At 43.8% G+C, this 12,595-nt stretch overlaps 2 protein-coding genes across 4 annotated transcripts in view; both read left to right on the top strand.

Annotated features, from left to right (window-relative positions):
• LOC103379389 (RNA polymerase II elongation factor ELL2) overlaps nucleotides 1–4,501 on the top strand; it is a 16,943-nt gene extending 12,442 nt beyond the window's left edge. The window contains exons 6-12 of the mRNA XM_025055881.1: nucleotides 382–536; nucleotides 1,207–1,321; nucleotides 1,439–1,835; nucleotides 2,472–2,523; nucleotides 2,770–2,941; nucleotides 3,029–3,073; nucleotides 3,398–4,501. Coding sequence (XP_024911649.1) covers nucleotides 382–536; nucleotides 1,207–1,321; nucleotides 1,439–1,835; nucleotides 2,472–2,523; nucleotides 2,770–2,941; nucleotides 3,029–3,073; nucleotides 3,398–3,508 — 1,047 coding nt within the window. The 3' untranslated portion in view covers nucleotides 3,509–4,501. The remainder of the gene's footprint in view (nucleotides 1–381; nucleotides 537–1,206; nucleotides 1,322–1,438; nucleotides 1,836–2,471; nucleotides 2,524–2,769; nucleotides 2,942–3,028; nucleotides 3,074–3,397) is intronic.
• A 2,431-nt stretch (nucleotides 4,502–6,932) lies between these two features.
• Nucleotides 6,933–12,342, top strand: wdr93 (WD repeat domain 93). Of its 3 annotated transcripts, none has more exons than XM_017032351.2 (16): nucleotides 6,933–7,034; nucleotides 7,620–7,693; nucleotides 7,786–7,987; nucleotides 8,074–8,138; nucleotides 8,296–8,374; nucleotides 8,451–8,539; nucleotides 8,760–8,877; nucleotides 8,962–9,097; nucleotides 9,177–9,247; nucleotides 9,351–9,437; nucleotides 9,543–9,668; nucleotides 10,659–10,851; nucleotides 10,939–10,999; nucleotides 11,204–11,360; nucleotides 11,720–11,903; nucleotides 12,010–12,341. In XM_017032351.2, the coding sequence occupies exons 2-16, from the start codon at nucleotides 7,637–7,639 to the stop codon at nucleotides 12,092–12,094; spliced, it is 1,710 nt and encodes a 569-aa protein (XP_016887840.1). In that variant the 5' UTR covers nucleotides 6,933–7,034; nucleotides 7,620–7,636; the 3' UTR covers nucleotides 12,095–12,341. The 3 variants fall into 3 exon arrangements, with proteins under 3 accessions (XP_016887840.1, XP_016887839.1, XP_008309129.1); XM_008310907.3 differs by lacking the exon at nucleotides 6,933–7,034 and adding an exon at nucleotides 7,453–7,514; XM_017032350.2 differs by lacking the exon at nucleotides 6,933–7,034 and having other exon boundaries at nucleotides 7,078–7,693; nucleotides 12,010–12,342.
• Nucleotides 12,343–12,595: the final 253 nt, after the last annotated feature.

Here is a 12,595-nt window from a genome sequence, read left to right as displayed (position 1 = left end):
GGGGGGGGGGTCTGAAGCCATATCTGTGGATGTGTCGACATGGGGGGACTCAATAATAGTCCTATCAACCACAGGGGGCGCTGTCGTACAGCAGGAGGATCACAGGTTTATTTCCCACTGGGTGCTAATGGTCTTTCTGTATGGAGTTTTAATGCCCCCCCCCGATGGTTCCCCCAACTTACGCTGAGCCCCCACCCCCATGAAAGCTCTGCTGTGATTGGCTCCTCCAGCAGGATGACAAACTGGAACTGAAAGAAACATGAAGGATAGGACTTTTTTTATTTTTTTTTACTTCTTATCCTTTTGTTTCATTACTGCCACCTACAGGTCATTTCTGCCTGATGATGAGGAGCCCAGGACTGAGAGGTTTAATAAGAACAGACTGAATGGTGTGACTTCTGTGTTCCTCAGGTGGCGAGGGTGAATCCCAAAGACAACAGCTATCTGCTCAGAGACGATTTCTACAAACACGTGCAGAGAGACTGGCCGGGCTACAGCAGGGAGGAGAGGCGCTGCATGGGTCGACTGTTGGCCCGGTGAGTCACAGTGACAGACTCACACACGTCCAGTACATTTGATACACTCTCAAGATGTGGGAAAAAACAAATCTCTTCCATAAATCTCTCAGTATCACTTTGGGTTTTAGGATGGATTTTTATTTTCTGTAAACAGTTAGAGACTGGACAACTAGAGGTCACAGACTTGACCCAGCTGGAAGTTGTGTGTAATATTAAAAAAAAAAGTTTTTTTATTGTGTCCTTAGATTTAGAAAGAAAACTCTTTCTCCAACTCTCATTTCTTTTGTGGTCGAGTTACATCTGCAGATAATTAGGTTTCGTTTCATAAAACTTCCAGACTTTCCTCAAAGCTCTGACCTTGACCTTGGATGGAGGTTTATTGGTCAGTTAACTGTTAAAGACTGCTTGTAATTCTTAACATTTCTAGTCATTAGCACGATTTTAGGTCTAACTTTCACTTTTATCTTTTAATAAAGAAGAGAAAACAGGAAGCTCCTCAGAGCTCCCAGTTTTCTCGTCTTTCACACAGAACTTGTCTCTACCTGCTGCCTAAAGAATCGGTTTTGAGTTTTTTTTTCAGCCACAGTTTCATTAATTTTCACCTGAGATTTGACATAAAGCTGTGGTGAAGTCAGTCCAACATGTCTGTGTCCCAGTGTCTTCATGTCTTTCTGTCTCCTCCTCACAGGAAGCTGCAGCCACAGATCAACAGTCAGGCCAAAAGTCTTCAACCAAACACGGCAGCCGCGAAGTTCTCAGAAGAAACGTCACCTCATCACAGCGCAGGGAAACATCCTGCAGTGGTAAATAATTCACGTGTCATCTCAACATTAATGCTGTAATAATGTGAGAATTTCAATCTGGAAATATATTTAGAGATGTGGATTTCTGATTTCTTTTTTCTTTTTTAATTTTCACAGAAACGTCCTGTGCCTTTTGACTCACCAGAGAGTCTTGCTGTAAAGAGACAGAAACTTGTGGACCATACAAAGAGCGAGGTTCACAGAACACCTAACCATGTTACCCAGAATCCCTCACCGGGGCCTCAGACTCAGGGTCTTCCTGTGATGGACCTACTGTTTACGCCCCCTCACAGACCTGTCTCAGAGGGTAGAGAACCAGAACTTAAAGTAAGCAGTCATCATCCACCAGAGGGCAACGCTGAGTCTCCTCATCAGCAGCAGCACGTCGCCACCAACCATCACAAAAAGAAGAAACCGAAGAAGCACAAAGACAAGGAGCGGACCAAAGAAGACCGGGACAGTGAGTGGCTGAAGAAAAGTCCTGATCTGAGGCAGAAGTCGGACAAACTGAACCGTAAGAACAAACATCCAAAGAGTGTTGAAAACTACTGTCAATCCAGTCTCATAAATATTCTTTTTTTTTGTGCTATAACGATAAAGAAGTTTGGAAATATGAGCTCTGACAAATCACTCCAAAACACATTCAGATCAAACCTATAAAAATATAGGTTTGAAGTTTGAAGTGATGGAAATAGAACTGAACCTCACTGTAGTAGTTTGTACATTTTAAGCTACATTTCACTGTAGAAACTTCATGTTTGTCAGTTTCAGTCATGTGACCAGTAAACTACACAGATATATGAACATGGGACCAGTGTGTGTGTGTGTGTGTGTGTGTCTCACAGTGAGTGAGATAAACACTTACAGTTTTATAAACACACGTGTGTTCTGCTCCTGTGAGGCCACTCTCCCGAGTCCCCACGAGTCCTGGCTGAGTTTAGCGGCTGATCGACTCAACAACACGGGGCTCTGGTCTCTAAGCTGAAGCTTCTGTTCGCTGCCAGCTCAAAAACACACGCGTTACAATGTTTTCTATCTTCTTATTATATTAAGACATCGATTCTGTTCGGTTTCCTGGTTTACGTTTCATTTGTGGGTCTTAAAGTTCAAATAAAAGTTAAATGTTTTTATATTTTCTCGGTGTTTGCAGATGCTGACGTCACTGAATCGCTGGTGTCCGAGGAGAAACCCGATTATGTGCTGTAAGTTTGAGTTTCAAATCGTTGCCTTTGCTGCCATCTTGTGGTAGATAAATACAAAGTCCTGTAATACTTCTGTCAATGCAGATGTAATGAAGTGTAAGGTGTTGTTATGAACCTGAGTTTTAAATGTATCAGTAGAAAATTGATATAAAATCCTGGCCTTGTTTTTCGATGCTAACACCAAGAAAACAGATCATCGTAATCACGAACTAACACAAGCGTTTCTTTGTCTCTGTCTCTGTGCAGCGTCTACGGTCCAATCATGAGCCTGGAGCAGCGTAGGCAGTATCAGGTGGATTTCTGTGCTGAGTATGATGAGTACAAAGACCTCCACTCCAGGATCGCCACCATAACACACATGTTTGTTCAGCTGAAGTCCAAGATCAAGACTTTGTCTCCTGGCTCCCCCGACTACAAAGTAAAGATGTTGTACAACTGCCTGTGTGTGTGATTGTGTTGGTTTGAACTTCTACATTAAAACGATTCCATTCTATATTGACTGCAGATAATGGAAGACCAAATACTGGAAAAGTACAACAAATTCAGATTGGTAAGTCTGACCTCAGCTGGTGTTTACTTCAACTTCTTGTACTGTTTTTTGTCAGAAGCCTGAGGCTGAATGTGACTAAGTTCAGTTGAAGGAGGTGAAAAAGTTCATGAAGATAGATTAAAGATGAACACACAGGAAGAACTCTGAAGCCTGACGATCCGTTTGTTTGTCAACATTTTAACAGCGTCTTCTTTGTTCAAACCGTGAAGGGAATATTGTGTCAAACTTCTTTCTAGAACATTTGAACATTCAGTACATTCTCAGTCAATGATGTTTCTGTTCAAGACTCATCAGAAAGTATAAACTTTTTTTTTTTTTTTACAGAAGTTCCCAGGCTACAGGGAAGAGAAGAAACGCTGCGAGTATCTCCACGGGAAACTGTCCTACATCAAACAGCTGATCGTAGACTATGACGTTTCTCAGGCTGCTTCGTAGCATCGGCCTCCACGGTGATGATAGACGATCGACATCACAGGCATCAAACCACACTTTGATATGAGCCACCGTGGACACACCTGCTGCGTCTGCTGGAACCACGCAGTGACAGCCAAGGATGTCTGCTCAGTAACAGACGACTCCTCGTCACACTGACTGTTCAAGGGTAATAGAAGTGGACGACTTTATAACATTATTATGACTGCAGTTATAATAATGGATTTTTACCAAAATGTTCAAACCAATGTCTTACCTAAGCCATGGTTTTGGGAATAAGTGCTGTATCATTTCATCAATCCACTAGTTTTTCAACCCTTTAAGTCGAACATTATTTACTTGTAACAGACGTCTACATATGACGTCATATGAACGTCAAAATGACAATTAATTTGGATAAGGAGATGCATTCATTTAAATGATTTCGCTTTTCAGCCAGTAGGGGGCGTTGTTGTTTGTATTCATATCTGTCGAGCATTTATAGGGTATGTCGTAAATCGCTGATGAAGAGCAGCACAAACGTCAAGTATTTATTTTTCACAAACTTTCCTTTAAAGTGGTCAGAGAAGGTCAAAGGTCATGGCTGTGGAACGCTGCTGCAATCGTCGTTATTAATGATACGAATAATTTCAAAGACAGATAAATGATGTGATAGGAAAACCTGTGTGCTCTATGTTTTTTTTTATTATTATACTCCATGATTCTCAGGTACTCAGAGTACTTCCTGTACTGTGTACTTCCTGTACTTCATAACAGCATCAGTGCTGTATTACACCAACCCCTTTGATGTGAGGCCTTGGAAGTTATAAACCTAGTGTTATCAAGTGAATGTCGTAGGAGTACAGTCGATCATGGAGTACAAACAAATACTGTTCATGCAGTACATGGGAACACAGAGTACACAGTTTTCCTTTGAAGTATTTCTCCTCTTGTGTTTTTTCTCTTCTCTCTCTGAACTACTGATGTATTTATTCTCCCTCACTTCTCCTCAGCTTCAAGTGTCTCTCTGAACTACTGATGTATTTATTCTTCCTCACTTCTCCTCAGCTTCAAGTGTTTGTGCGTCAGTGATGGTGGTACTACACAGTGATGGTGGTACTACACAGTGATGGTGGTACTACACACCCTCTCTTTCCTGGTACACAGTGATATAAACTACTGCAGTTCTTGTTCAGTTCCAGACACCTGAGCAGCACGAACCATCTGAACAGTAAACCCCCCCCCCCCCTCTGCTCTGCCTTATTTCTAAGCGTGTCCTCTTCCTGTGGTCCTCATGGTACATTTATCATAACATAACTTTTCTGTTTTTTTTTGTTTTTTGTTTTTTTCTTCTTTTCTGTCACTGATATTTGTTTCTTGCTCACATTTGACTTGGAAGAATTCAGAGGGAGAAAATGTCAGCACTCCGCCACCTTCAGGCCAAAGGTGGTAATTATGGAAGTGTGCAGAGGAGAAGGTTCGTTAGTGTCCACTGTGATGGAGTCATGATTGTATGTTGATAATGGACCAAGATGGAAGAGTCTGATCAGAATATATCATGAAAAACAACAATAAACTGTATTCACTTTTTACATCTTCATCACAACAAGAGGTGGTTTGTCTGCAGCTCCGTCTGTCCCTCTGTCTGTCTGTCTGTCCCTCTGTCTGTTCATCTGTCTGTCTGTCTGTCCCTCTGTAGGTCCGTCTATCTGTCTGTCTCTCTGTCTGTCCCTCTGTCTGTCTGTCCCTCTGTCTGTCTGTCCGTCTGTCCCTCCGTCTGTCTGGCTGTCCCTCTGTCTGTCCCTCTGTCTGTCTGTCTGTCCCTCTGTCTGTCCGTCTGTCCCTCTGTCTGTCCGTCTGTCCGTCTGTCCCTCTGTCTGTCCGTCTGTCCCTCTGTCTGTCTGTCTGTTCATCTGTCTGTCCCTCTGTCTGTCTGTCCCTCTGTGTGTCCGTCTGTCCGTCTGTCCCTCTGTCTGTCCGTCTGTCCGTCTGTCCCTCTGTCTGTCTGTCCGTCTGTCCCTCTGTCTGTCTGTCTCTCTGTCTGTCTGTCTGTCCGTCTGTCCCTCTGTCTGTCTGTCCGTCTGTCCCTCTGTCTGTCTGTCCCTCTGTCTGTCTGTCCCTCTGTCTGTCTGTCCGTCTGTCCCTCTGTCTGTCTGTTCGTCTGTCTGTCTGTCCCTCTGTGTGTCCGTCTGTCCGTCTGTCCCTCTGTCTGTCCGTCTGTCCCTCTGTCTGTCCATCTGTCTGTTCATCTGTCTGTCCCTCTGTCTGTCTGTCTGTCCGTTCATCTGTCTGTCTGTCTGTCCGTCTGTCCCTCTGTCTGTCTGTCCGTCTGTCCGTCTGTCCCTCTGTCTGTCCGTCTGTCCCTCTGTCTGTCTGTCTCTCTGTCTGTCTGTCTGTCCCTCTGTCTGTCTCTCTGTCTGTCCCTCTGTCTGTCTGTCCGTCTGTCCCTCTGTCTGTCTCTCTGTCTGTCCCTCTGTCTGTCCATCTGTCCCGTGTTTCCAGCTGGGACTGACCTTCTAGAACCAGGAGACAGCGTGAGGTCAGGAGTCTGACGTCATCTTCACGCTGGAAGTCATTCTTGAAACGTTAATTGTAGACCGCTGGGGGCGCATTATTATTATTATTTTTCCAGGGTTCTCTCACGGCTAGTTACAGCTGTACTGTGTGAGCGCGTGCACGTGTCCACCCGTGGACTGGCTCCACGGTCACAGAGGATTTCATATTATTTCATATTAAATTTCTCAAGTTTTGCCACATCTAAGATACAATCATATTTTTTTTTCTTCTTAATTTGACGTAATAAACGGTAAAACACGTCAATATTAATATTATATTCCAATATTTTCCCTGTTATTTGGGCAGTGATTTTCCTGACCTACTGTAATTCCCTGTGGAATTATTAACCCTTTCAAACCATGAACATAACGATATAACTATTACAGTACGATTACTGTGGTGAGGTGAATATGGGCTGTTTTACGTCATCAACGTGTTGGTTTGTCCACGTCATCAACGTGTTTTAACATAGACCAATAGACTAAAACAATATAAATCCGCTTTTTGAAAAAAATGCTGTGTTTTTTTTATATCGATGTCAGTAAATGATCAAAACGACCGGAACTGAGAAACTCGTCGATTAAACTCGACCACAGCTTCCTTCAGTCTGTTAAATAGATATTTTACAATTAAAGAGAAAAATGCTGTGTTTTTTTATATCGATGTCAGAAAATGACAAAACCCACCGGAACTGAGAAACACGTCGATTAAACTCGACCACAGCTTCCTTCAGTCTGTTAAATAGATATTTTACAATTAAAACTTGAGTTCATAACATGACTGTATTTATTGTTTGGCTGGTTTTAAACATGAATGGTGGATGGAATTTTTAATTATTTTAATTTCTTTGTTGAAATGTTACTTTTAAGGACCTGAATCAACTGTAGCTCAGCAACAGAGCTTCCGTTTGGCCAGGGTCGTCATGGCGACCACGTGACGCTGCCGAAGCTGCCGTGACGCTGCGGCTGCGATCAGACTTTTTCTCTGAACAAAGGTGAGACCGTTAACACTGTTCAACTCTGTTGTTGTTGTTTACATCTGTGACCATCTGGTGTTTGTGTTGTTTACTCTGTTTATTTGTCAGGACCACAGACTAATGTGAACTGTGCTGCTGAAATAGCATTAGTCCAGTTGTAACGTGTGTTAGTCATTATGCAAAAACAAACAAAAAAACTTTCCCTATTTGAGCTGCTTGATTTCCATGTATTATGATGCAAAGTAAAATCCTAGCGTGACAGCGAACACGAACGCCTCAGTTTAGTCTTATTTTTACTTCTCACGATTGAGTCGTTTTTGGACAGACTGTCCATTCCTGATGTTTCCTCACTAGACAGTAAAAATAAATCAATGAAATAAATGCCCTTAAAGATGAAAGGACAAAAGGATAAAGAAGAAAATCCTCCATTTCTGAACTCAGTAGATGGAGAAGGTAAACTCTAAAGTCACAGCAGAATTAAATGGAATGACCTTAAAGGTGAGGGAAGTGTAAACATAAAAGAGTCACTGCACACGGACATGTGTGTGTATGAGTTCCCCTGAGAAGAAAAGAACGAACCGCTGTGCCTTTTTGAACCAACAGGTGGCGTGGGCTCAGAGATGGCAGATCGTTATAAAATCGGAGTCAAAGTTCTGGAGCTGTCCGCCACAAAAGAGGTAGGGTCTCAGTGAGGCACAGGTCGTACAGGTGAAGGTGAGAGGTCAGGTGAGGTCAGCTGAGGTCAGGTGACGAGGGTCTGGTCTTTCAGCTTCCAGACTCCACCAACAGCATCGCCTGCTCTGAAGACGGGAAGTACCTGAGTCTGGGCCACCCCCGCGGCCTGTCTGTGTGGTGTGTCTGTGGGCTGGTCTGGGCCGCGGAATGGCTGAAGGACCGACAGGAGATCATCGCTGTTCAGATGGTCAGCATGTCTCCAGAGGCTTATCTGATCGGCACCATTGATTACATGGGTCGGTATCAGTCTGACCAAACGGATCGCTCTCTCTTATTGGCTGAGTTTATTTCCTTCAGAACCAACCAACGATCTTGTCTGCAGGTGTTGCCAGGATCTTTGCATATTACAGTGAAAACATTTACCTGCTCAACGTCATCAACAGTGCCGTGAGTACTTTGTTTCTGTCTTAACTTTAGTAATAGTGCCGTGAGTACTTTGTTTCTGTCTTAGTAATGTTTAAATACCATCAGTATTTTTTCATCTTCTTTACATTGCATCAGAAAAAAAAAGCTCAAACTTATTAAAAAGTATTTCCTTCATCAGGACGACGTCAACAGGAGGAAAGTCTGCCTGACCTTTGAACTGTCTCCGTCAGGAAACTACGCCGCTACGATAATCGGCTGTAGGTGGAAGCGTCGCGTCACCTGAGCCTACGCTGAAGCACGTAGAGTCACGTGACATTTTGTGTCTGTTTTTAGGCAACGCTGACGTGTGGCTGGAGGTCTACAGACTGCCCACTGAGGCCTGGACCAATCAGTTGGAGAATCTGTCACCAGGGGCAACGCCGGTGACTACCGTCATGTTATTATCACTAGTCTTAGTTTAACTGTTAACGTGTAAATGTAAAAATCAACACAGACACAAGAACAAAGTCGTGCTCAGTGTCACTGTTGTAGTCCATCCATCAAAGGGTTAAATGGTTCACCGACACTGACCGACCGGTGACCAGGATCCTGCAGTAGCTGGTTCATCTGTGTCTTTATTATAATTCCACTGCTGTGTCTCAGTTTCGAGATCCAGAAATCAGGAATCAGGAATCAGGAGAAGATGAAGGTGGACAGAAGTGGTCTCCAACATCGGCTCCAACTAGAATCAAGCCCCCGAAGAAACGGTCCAGAACCAGAGGTGCCGTAACGGTCAGAGCGTGGAAACGAAATAAAAACACACCGTGTCGTGTTGGGGTTTGATCACGTTTTCAACCGTGTTCAGGTTCAACGACAGAAAGTTCCCGTGATGTGGGCGTGGTCAACTTCCTGACGTTCTGTTTGTCAGTGGATGAAGACGCCGGCGCACAGAACCTGAAAATGGACATGGAACCGATTAATCCTGCATGTGAAGTCACCAGGTACAAACACAGAACATCTCACACCGACCTCATCGTTTACACTGAAATGTTTCGTTTCCTGACGGGGCTTTAATTTCAGACGTGGCACACATCACTTCCTTCTTCCTTGTGGTCATTTTCCTGGGGCCAGTAAGGCGTACGCTCAACCAGGTGTGTAGATGAGGTGACCTTTAGTTAACCTTTGACCTGTTAAGTTGAGAGGGTTTTGGTGTTTCATTTTATTTATTTATTTTTTTTGCTGTTTTTTCTGCAGAATGTCCTGTCGCCGTCTGTTTGTGGTGGACAGGAAGTCGTAACCTCCTACATTATTACCTGCAAAAGTCCACGAAGAACAAACCAGGTAAAACCTCACCCTGTGTCAGGACAGTAAATACTTTATGTGAACCATGACGTGATCTCAGATCTGCAGCGATGAATGAATGATGTTGAGACATTTCTTCACCAGACGACGAGCCTGACATTCTGTGGCCAAACGCAAATGAAATTCTCTGCTCCACCGTCAGCAGATGCACCCGTTACGTCGTTCTAGGACTCGTTAATTCTCTAGTGTGTGTGTGGGACAGAAAAACTGGTGAGTAAAACGATAGAACAACCGCTGTGGCTGTAGCTGTACACCTGAAGGACTACACCAGCACAGAGGCAAGAAAAGCAGCAACATTATATCTGTGGATATTCTCAGTCATCAGAATAATATCATCTGGACGATGAAGACGTCTCCATCTCACTGGAGGACAGTCCAGTGAGATGAAGACGTCTTCATCTCACTGGACTGTCCTCCAGTGAGATGAAGACGTCCTCATGAAGACGTCTCCATCTGGACTGGACTGTCCTCCAGTGAGATGAAGACGTCCTCATGAAGACATCTTCATCTCACTGGAGGACAGTCCAGTGAGATGAAGACGTCTCCATCTCACTGGAGGACAGTCCAGTGAGATGAAGACGTCTCCATCTCACTGGAGGACAGTCCAGTCGCCCACTTTAAAACAGATAATGTAGTGAAGAAGAAAAGGCCATAAATAACACAGAGGAATTTGTCAGACTTCTCCTTTAATTCTTCCGCCTACGCTAAGAAACACAACTATGACAAGAAAATGAGAACATTTAAATACCAGAAGGCTGCATTAAGTAATCAAATTAAATGGATGTAATTAAAGTAATTATGGTTCCCTCTCAGTATTGTTCCCAGTTTGGTCCTTTTGTCTAAAACATGACTAATTAAGCTACAATTTCCTGAGGGTTCGTTTCAATACAATACAACGGGTTATTTCAGCAGGTTTTATCATCTGTACGTGAAAAGGAGAACTCTCCAAAAACAGAACTCTTTTTTTGGGAGTTTCACTTTAAACACAAAAACATTCTCAGTGTGAAACTCCGGCCTGTTTAGTTGAACACGAGCAGGAATTGATCAAAGACACAGAGATCTTTTTCTGTGGCCTTGATGTGATTACAGATGAAGATTTAATTCAAAGTTTGTTGGCTCAGAGCCCACAGAACCTTTGGACCAGTTCTGGAGGATCTTCGTTGTCGTCTCAGTTTCTCTTCTTCCTTTTCTTTTTCTCAGGCTCTCCACTCTCAGTGGTTTCTATGACAACTGTGGACAGCCCCTTCCTGAGGATGAGGTTCATGGATTACATCCCTCAGTGTCCAGCGCCTACAGATGAGGTCCATATTTTGGTGTTGTGTACAAGCGGGTTGATGCACATGGTCACCACGGGACGAGGGGCGGAGCCTTCCATCAGCCAGGCCATCGAGAGGTGACCAGAGTCGATCACACACAGTCCTATCTGATTCAGAATCATAATTAGAAGAGTCAACACACGCTGTTTCTCCTCCCGCTCCAGTCCAGAGGACGCTGAGGACTTCCCCACGCTCGTTCAGCCCGTTCCATTTCTTCAGAGCACGGTAGGAGAACCAGACGTTTTTCACCTAACGACACCTCACGTGATCCCGTCGTCTCACGTGATCCCATCGTCTCACGTCATCCGTCGTCTCCCGTCATCCCATCGTCTCACGTCATCCTGTCGTCTCACGTCATCCCGTCGTCTCACGTGATCCCGTCGTCTCACGTGATCCCGTCGTCTGATTTCTCCTCTGCTTCAATTCCAGTTACTTGTCGTACAGAAAAATGGAACGGTTCTCCTCCAGGATGTGATGAAGAAAACCACGCTGTGTTACTTCGACCCTCCGAGGCCTCGTGTCATCGCGACTCCCTGGAACCCAGTTTATGCTCTCAACATGAAAGAGCCTTGTCTGTACATACGAGGTACTCAAAAAGTACACAGAAAAACCTGTAGTAGTATTCCTAAAGTGCATGACTTTTTCACTGACTACAGTTTGTGGTGAAAACAATACAATACATTCTTCTGGGTGACTTTTGGATGAATTTTAATATAGATGTTTTTGTAGCATTTTTCCTCTTGATCAGGACCAGCAGAAACAATGGACGTTTCCTCTTGATCAGGACCAGCAGAAACGATGGGTTTGACGAGTTTTCGTCTCATATTATATTTTCATGGATATTTAGTTGCATTCTTCTGATAATCAACTCTTTTTCTTAGGGATTCGTGGTATTATGTTCTTTTTACTCTTGACTCATCAAAGGTTTTCCTTCGTCCGATCCAGGTGACCAGACCTTCCGATCCCGGGTAACTTCAGAGGAGGAGGTCATAGGTCACCTTCTTGTCTACAATTTTAAAGAGAGTGAACTCTTCAAGCCTTATCTCATCACTCCTCCAAACTCTCTGCCAGAAAATCCATTCAGCTTTGCCACACTACAAGAACAATGTAACCTCTACCTCCAGCAAAGGTCTGTGTTTGTGTTGTTGTTGTTGTTGGTGTTTGGTGTTTGGTTGTCTTTGTTGTCGTGTTAAAACCGTACCCTGTGTCTGGTTCTCCTGTGTTTCCATATGAAGAGCTCTGGGTGTGGAGCAGAGAAACAAAGACATCAGACAGACGTGGGAGGAGCTGCTGAGACGTGCAGCAGAGGGCGCTCTGTAGCACCACAGCTCATGGGAACACACCGTGCTGTGGCGTCTGTCACACGTGGTCCATCAAAAATAAACAAAGTTAAACAGGAAGGAGTTCCACCTGAAACAACAGTTCTGTGTCGTTGTGGTTTGTTCTGAAGCTCCATCGTGTGTTTCCTCGATTTACGTCTCGTAGGAAGTTCTCTGACGTGAGAAGTACTACTTCAGGAAGTACTATCTAGTACTACTATTATGAGATTGTATATGTGTCATTCTGACTTCAGAGTCTGTGACGTTTTTTCAGCCGTGTGGCAGAAACAGGCTGCTGCACAGACAAACAAGGTGAAATTATTTGAAAACAACAGTTTTTCAGGTTTTAATTATATTATATTATAACAAATTTATCCTTATGATCCTTGGGGTTTGTTTTTGGACAAAAACAGAAGCTGCGATCACTATTAATTCTTGAGAAAGTATTAAATGTTCATTGTTTTAGTCCCTGATGAGTCTGATCTCTGTCACACATGAATCC

This window comes from Cynoglossus semilaevis, chromosome 5 (assembly GCF_000523025.1).
Source record: "Cynoglossus semilaevis isolate Cse_v1.0 chromosome 5, Cse_v1.0, whole genome shotgun sequence".
NCBI lineage: Eukaryota > Metazoa > Chordata > Actinopteri > Pleuronectiformes > Cynoglossidae > Cynoglossus > Cynoglossus semilaevis.
The sequence above is the reverse complement of the archived record's forward strand: the minus strand, read 5'-3'. Positions and strand labels throughout refer to the sequence as shown.